At 37.5% G+C, this 7371-nt stretch overlaps 2 protein-coding genes across 2 annotated transcripts; both read right to left on the bottom strand.

Annotated features, from left to right (window-relative positions):
- Positions 1-121: 121 nt before the first annotated feature.
- On the bottom strand, positions 122-1897 carry LOC113470742 (the record flags this gene model as incomplete). The annotated part of the gene is made up of 2 exons (XM_026829426.1): positions 1690-1897; positions 122-351 (listed from the first exon to the last, which is right to left on the bottom strand). Coding segments are annotated over exons 1-2 (438 nt in total), but the record flags the coding sequence as incomplete, so codon positions are not given.
- Positions 1898-4369: 2472 nt separating this feature from the next.
- LOC103517274 (REST corepressor 2-like) lies at positions 4370-7149 on the bottom strand. The gene is made up of 4 exons (XM_008482296.3): positions 6875-7149; positions 6563-6697; positions 6004-6234; positions 4370-4512 (listed from the first exon to the last, which is right to left on the bottom strand). Exons 1-4 carry the CDS (start codon positions 6945-6947, stop codon positions 4370-4372), a joined length of 582 nt encoding a protein of 193 aa, XP_008480518.1. The 5' UTR covers positions 6948-7149.
- Between the last annotated feature and the right edge of the window lie 222 nt (positions 7150-7371).

Below are 7371 nucleotides of genomic sequence, written 5' to 3'. Positions count from 1 at the left end.
ACCGAAGCGAATACAATAGTCCGTCCACTATACCTTTTATTATTAGTAATAATAAAGGAAGGACGGACTAAAAATAGAGGAACATTGGGTACATGTAAATAAACATAAATACCTTCCTTACCTTCTTAACAAGGTTGGATATATCCCTGTCCATTCGTTTGAACACATTGTCCACATATTCCGGTTTATTTGTCGCTATCTCTATATAGTCCACAATGTCAAAGTGCAACCCCCTCGGTACCAGCTTGAGCTTGTGATGTTTCACTTTGCTGTTGCACTGGGGATCTGTTTCGTTGTCCGGATCACACGTTTGCTTACACACTTCGTTCAGTCTGTCCAGCGATGAAACACCTTCGGGTAAAATAAAATTGGGATAAATATTTAATTAAGAATCTTCAAGAATTAAAATTAATTATTTAAAGGACAGTTCAAATTCCACTTTCAACAAAGAAATTTGGTGAGCTTTCGAGAATACTCAGATTCTCATCGTCAGACCAAAATCGCAAGAAAGATGAGATGATGATGGTAGATGTTTTTTGTTTAGGTACTATGACAATTCTCTCACAAGCACATGAAACCTAGAGCTGAATCCTTCTCGTCTGAAACTTCAGCTAAATTTTGTGTCGACTGAGGAGGAAACAGCTCAGGTCCATGGCATTTTCTTCAGACATTTTCATGGCAATTTTTTTCTTCTGTGATTCTCAACGCGCTTCCGGCTTCAGGTTTGACATATCCAAGAATATTCAGGTAGGTAGGTAATCTTTCCATTATAGTGATTCATCTGTTTCGTTGTCCGGATCACACGTTTGCTTACACACTTCGTTCAGTCTGTCCAGCGATGAAACACCTTCGGGTAAAATAAAATTGGGATAAATATTTAATTAAGAATCTTCAAGAATTAAAATTAATTATTTAAAGGACAGTTCAAATTCCACTTTCAACAAAGAAATTTGGTGAACTTTCGAGAATACTTAGATTCTCATCATCAGACCAAAATCGCAAGAAAGATGAGATGATGATGGTAGATGTTTTTTATTTAGGTACTATGACAATTCTCTCACAAGCACATGAAACCTAGAGCTGAATCCTTGTCGTCTAAAACTTCAGCTGAATTTTGTGTCGACTGAGGAGGAAACAGCTCAGGTCTATGGCATTTTCTTCAGACATTTTCATGGCAATTTTTTCTTCTGTGATTCTCAACGCGCTTCCGGCTTCATGTTTGACATATCCAAGAATATTCAGGTAGGTAGGTAATCTTTCCATTATAGTGATTAACTTTAAATTTTGAATTTTAAAATTTTTCTGTAGAGAGAAAATTTGTGTGTGCTGTTCATAGCAATTTACCTAAAAGATCCTCACGAGGCTGAGTGGGCCCCACAACAGCCAGTCACGGAATCAATCATTTGCATGATACAAATTTCTTGACCCTGCCGGGAATCGAACCCGGGTCTCCTGCATGCAAGGCGAGTGCAGTGACCACTATGCCATGGGAGCTGACAAGTCTTGTCTGGGAGCTTGTCTGAAAATTATGTCTGAATTTGGTAAAGATATTTGGTCACTAGTGGCACTCTTACCAACATTCTCACCCCTGGGTAAGTACATTGATTGATCTCAGGTACCATAAGCGTTGTACAAAACAATACAATTTAAAAGATGTTTACTCTACGAGGAGAAAGTTTTTTTTTTTACCTTCAGGACCTTCAGGTACTGGAGGTAACTTTGCTCCCTCCGTGCTCCCTTCTACCCCCGGATCGGTATTGCCCACTGCTTGCTCACTGGGCTTACACGCATAACATACGATGCCTTGTGTCGTCAAGCCCTTACCTTCGTCATTTGAGCTACAATCACTGGCAACACTTTCAGAGTCCGAGTATTGTCCATTTCTTTCTAAATCCATCTTCTGTTTGTGTCTTCTGGGTCACACAACTGGGAACGGACAAACATTCAACAACCAGAACAATGGTATCACAGATTCAATGCGATATCAATGGAGCATTTCTCACAAACTGAACTTGGATGATTATTGGATTATCTGAAAAATTTGGAGCTTTTAACTCTTTCTAGCTCAAGAATAAAAAACTCCAGAACAAAACTCGAAAAAGTTCAAAAATTTCAAAAAATCATTTCAAAAATTTTTCAATATTGACTGATATGAACATAGCAACTTGTGTTTTTACACAGGGCTGTTATTAGGAATCAGGGGTTAGCGGTTAGGGGCCCTGGTGGAAATACCTTTTCGTCCCGTCCGTTAGCAGACCAATCTTAATACAACCTAGGGGACCTAGGCACACGAGGAAATTGCTCCTTTAACGTTTTTCTTGTCAGAAATATCAGGAATTCAAGAAAAACAAAAAATCAAAATTTATTTTTATGAATTTATGATCCTCGGGACCGTAAATACAAGTTGAACTTAATGTTTTTTTTTTGGTTACTTAGTTACTTTGGCCTCCCTATCCTCCCTCCTGTGTTTGTGGTGCCTGAAATTTCGAAATCATTTCACAGATGTGAACATAGCCATGTTTACTCTTATTTCCCCTCTTATTTTGGCTTCACTTTTGTTTGAAGAATGGAGTCCACTGAAAACTTACCTCATTGTTTTCATTAGAGCGAAAAATTCTTTGTGAATAAGGAAAAATTAAGTGTTGAAAGTCCAAGTGTCCAGGATGTTCTTACACGATGAACATCGCGCGAACATGGAGTTGATTTGATTCGAGCTCACTTTGGTTCCCTGGAAACAAAGAATAGAATAGATTGTTAATGTTCAATACATTATTTATTCTTAGGATAATTCTACTTAGTGGTTCATTGCACTGTGGAACTCACTCGGTGAAAGGGCCCCTCCGGGGTTCCCATAATAATAATAGACTCTTGAGTGGAAGGCAACCACTAGGCGAGGTTAACGCCTTAGGCGTTTTCTACCACCTAACCCCTAGAGCTCCATTATTGTGTGGTCAAAATCTCAAATAAATGAGGATAAAATTCCATACCTCGGCTGGGATCGAACCCACGCCCTCCTGTTTACCAGGCGAGCGTCTTGACCACTACACCACATAAGCCCTTGATCGGAAAATTATTACCTGTTTGATTTATTTATTACTTTTCTATTTATTTTTTCCATGTGGTTTGATAGAGGGAACTGCAACTGCTAAGGTTTTATCTTCCCGAAAGCGAAAAGAGAAAGAAGACAGGAGAGGAGAAAACCAGCCTTTCCGAAAATGAACCTTATCTGTTTTAGATAAAATTCGCCGGACAGGAATTGAACCCGTGACCTAGCGCTTACAAGGCAGACGCGCTACCCTCCAAGCTAACTAGGCTGGCTAACGACGTGTTTAACATGGTTGCCCAACTTCGCCAAAATAGGGTTCGATTCTCAAGAGAGTCTAGGGACGCATAGCGACCGGGGCCAGCATGGTAGGTAAACATTGGATTTTAGGATTATTGAGATATTGGAAAAATCCTACAATGCTGCAGTGAGCACCAAAGTTGTGACATAATAACACAAAGAAACTGCATTTACATACATTTTACATTACATATATCTACACAAAACAGAGTTTTGAGCTTTTTCGTGTTAAATACCAACCGTTTCAACATGAAAACCTGGAAGGGGTGTTTTATTTGTAATTTTCAATGTATTCTTAAATAAATACTTCATTTTCTATGTACATAAAAAAAAAAAGTTGCAGTCTAGATGTGAAATCCGCCTTAGGTTGGAGGGTACCGCGTCTGTCTTGTAAGCACTCGGTTGCGGGTTCGATCTCTGCCCGGGGCGGATTTTATCGTAAACAGATAAGGTTCGTTCTAGGAAAGGATGACTTTCTCCTACCTATCCACTGTTTTCCTTCTCTTTTCAATTTTGAGACGACCTCAAAATTACTGCTACTTCTATCCAATCGCTAAAAAAATTAAATAAACAGTGTTTCCATAGAAAATCTCAGTTGATCCCTAAAAAATCCCTCAATTTTCCTTGATTTGTGTATGTTAAAAGTCCTAATGCCCTCACTATTAAGATTTTCATAGATTACTAATATAGTTTATTTTTTCTTTTCCTTATCCTATTATCCTATATCCTATTTCCTTATCCTATATCCTATTCCTTATCCTATGTAATCGGGTCAAAAAAAATTTTAGATAGGGAATGACTTACGTTATGTTCTCTGATGAGAATGCCTGGTTTAATTGTGTTGGCTAACGCGAGGCGCATGTCATCGCTAGCGATCAGTTTGTTTCTGTGTTTTGTTTTAATAATCAATAGGTAACGTTGAAAATCCTCTTTCGCTCAGATAAGTGGTACTGAACAGCATCAGGTGTCTAAGCGCTTCTCTCCTTATTATCGTGTAGTTTACAGCTTTGGCGGCCCAAAAAAGTTCTATAGCTCTGTATCTCTGTAAGATTCTGATTTTTGCATGTCCTTTATCAATTGTGATATGCCTGGTTTAATTGTGTTGGCTAACGCGAGGCGCATGTCATCGCTAGCGATCAGTTTCTCCTCCTGGATGTCTTCTGGCACATCTTCAACGGAAAACCGAAAATTTACAGGAGTAGGAAAAAAATATATATATATTGAACGGCTTCGCGGACCACCTGAAACCTGCCGGCGGACCACCTAGTGGTCCGCGGACCACCAGTTGGGAACCACTGGTCAAGACGAACAAGGAAGAGAGGGTGTTAACTCATAAAAAGTAAAAATGATCTTATCCTCTCAGTGTAAAATCATGATATAAGTCTATGTTCTGTGTTGCATAAGTAGGTCCATTCCATTTTCTTGCCAAAAATCTGGGGTTTCCCGCGGTCCAAAATACGGGGCCGGCTAAGACAAAGTTGAGAACAGCTTCTGTCAAACCAATACATTACCTACTTGTTATTCAAATGTAAACACATATAAGACAAGAGGATAGTTAGTCATAATTTAATCGAATACACTCAAGTACATAGGACACAATATTCAATATAAAGCTCCTGGTTATGTAATAAAAGTTACAAGCACCTTACACCTGATCAGTGTGACCATAAACCATATGGAAGGTCATAAATCATAATACAGGAGAGGACTTAACACAGCTTGTCAAAATTCTTGTCGTCTTGTGTTAAATTATTGTCGTCACTCGTCAATTCTTGTCGTCAAGATAGAAAGTAATTGAGTGCAAAATATGGGGGACGGTTTGCAATTTCATCCTTTTTGACCAACTGAAAAAATCGTTTTACCTAAAGGCCCTTTCCCACTTATCGCGAGTTTCATCCGATTTTTTTCCGAATGTCCTGTAAGCAATGTAATTTAAATGAGACTTTTCACACTACCCACGGGCACTGATGGTAGATTAAGAAGAACTGGGTAGCAATAACTTATAGTAGAATTTATCTAGAGGTAGGTAATAGGGACTTAGGGTAGGTTGGTACTTATAATTTATCACTCACATATTTTATTTTTGCATCCTTAAATCCAGCATTTTTTTTCAGAGGTTTACGGTGTCGTGTAGAGTGTAAAATTTAGATTAGGTACTTAAATGTCTGATAATAATTCTAATTTTTAATGTAGTACGTAGGTGGGTACATACCTAGGTAGGTAGAAGAATATAAGAACGTACGTAATTTCCATTTAATTTTTTAATTCGAAGTGTGTTTTTTTTTTTTTTTTTTTTTTTTTTTTTTTGGGGGGAAAAAAAAAAAAAAAAAAAAAAATAGAAAAATAAATTTGGAAAAAAAAAAAAAAAAAAAAAAAAAAAAAAAAGAAATGTAGGGCGATTAAAAGCCAAAAACAAGTCCAAAAGTACAATGTTGTAGCAGCTTCATAATTTATCATTGTTACAAAATAAAAGGGGTGATGAAACTTGTCGATTATGGATAAAGATAAATCAAATACAACTTACAGAAGCTTGGATTAGTTTGAATTTCTTCCCGTGATAATTGTAGGCATTGATGAAATGTTCTCGTTCTTGATGACTCCATTTGTCCAAAGTATCTTCAACACACTTTGTTTGAGTCAAAGTTACACGAATCAAATACAACTTACAGAAGCTTGGATTAGTTTGAATTTCTTCCCGTGATAATTGTAGGCATTGATGAAATGTTCTCGTTCTTGATTACTCCATTTGTCCAAAGTATCTTCAACACACTTTGTTTGAGTCAAAGTTACACGAGCTTTATTCAAATCATAACAACAAGTATGTAACAAAGACAATGCTTGTTCCTCGCAAATATTGTAAGTGTAATAGGCGTGTTTCAAATACTGGTCCACTGAAAAAGCAAGAAGTTTTTAAAAGGCTTAGTTTGTAAATGGAAAATGGGATTAGATTTGACATTTGTAGAATAGCCAAAGAGCCAACCTGGAATGTTTGGGGGGATGTTGACTTTCTTCCTTCCCAACCTGTCTTCTTTACTCTTTTAAAATTAGAATCTTTATCAATCCAAGAATGTAAGTTTGATAAGGAATCTAATTTAGGAAGAAGCTACGTCGTTCTTTGAATGCAGGTTCAATTGGTTTGCTTATGCCTGGGACCACTGTTAGAACCAAACTGTGAACTAGGTTCACCTCAAAGTGGAGTTTAAAAACTACTATACTCACATTCTTCATTTGTAAAGTTGATTTTGGACGGGAGCCACACAGAATCCGATTTGTCCAATTCTAAATAGCAGAAACTTTTATCCAGGACATTGTTTGGGACATTGGCTTGATATTCTGATCCAACATGGATTTTGTCTGAAAATTATGAAGGATTTTGTCTGAAAATTATGTCTGAATTTGGTGAAGATATTTGGTCACTAGTGGCACTCTTACCAACATTCTCACCCCTGGGTAAATACTATGCTGCTTTATTAACTTTAATCTTCATAGTTATAGGCTTCAAATGGTAGAAATCCCTTATCAAGCCCTTACCTTCGTCATTTGAGCTACAATCACTGGCAACACTTTCAGAGTCCGAGTACTGTCCATTTCTTTCTAAATCCATCTCCTGTTTGTGTCTTCTGGGTCACACAACTGGGAACGGACAAACATTCAACAACCAGAAAAATGGTATCAGAGATTCAATGCGATATCAATGGAGCATTTCTCAAAAACTGAACTTGGAGATTATTGGATTATCTGAAAAATTTGGAGCTTTTAACTTTCTAGCTCAAGAATAAAAAACTCCAGAAAAAACTCGAAAAAGTTCAAAAATTTCAAAAAATGATTTCAAAATTTTTTCAATATTGACTGATATGAACATAGCAACTTCTGCAACTTGTGTTTTTACACAGGGCTGTTATTAGGAATCAGGGGTTAGCGGTTAGGGGCCCTGGTGGCTGCCGTGGAGATACCTTTTCGTCTCGTCCGTTAGCAGACCAACCTTAATATTAATACAACCTGCTAGGGCACCTAGGAACACGAGGAAA

The sequence above is a fragment of the Diaphorina citri genome, unplaced genomic scaffold, assembly GCF_000475195.1.
Source record: "Diaphorina citri unplaced genomic scaffold, Diaci psyllid genome assembly version 1.1 scaffold1793, whole genome shotgun sequence".
Taxonomy (NCBI): Eukaryota; Metazoa; Arthropoda; class Insecta; order Hemiptera; family Psyllidae; genus Diaphorina; species Diaphorina citri.
The sequence above is the reverse complement of the archived record's forward strand: the minus strand, read 5'-3'. Positions and strand labels throughout refer to the sequence as shown.

What these genes read in the sequence shown, in the direction of transcription:
- LOC103517274 (XM_008482296.3), bottom strand. Translation starts at nt 6,947, where the DNA reads ATGGATTTAGAAAGAAATGGACAGTACTCGGACTCTGAAAGTGTTGCC. An exon ending in TTGTAGCTCAAATGACGAAG is followed by an intron (nt 6,698 to 6,874) that starts GTAAGGGCTTGA and finishes CATAATTTTCAG; the next exon opens with ACAAAATCCATGTTGGATCA. An exon ending in CAACTTTACAAATGAAGAAT is followed by an intron (nt 6,235 to 6,562) that starts GTGAGTATAGTA and finishes TTGCTTTTTCAG; the next exon opens with TGGACCAGTATTTGAAACAC.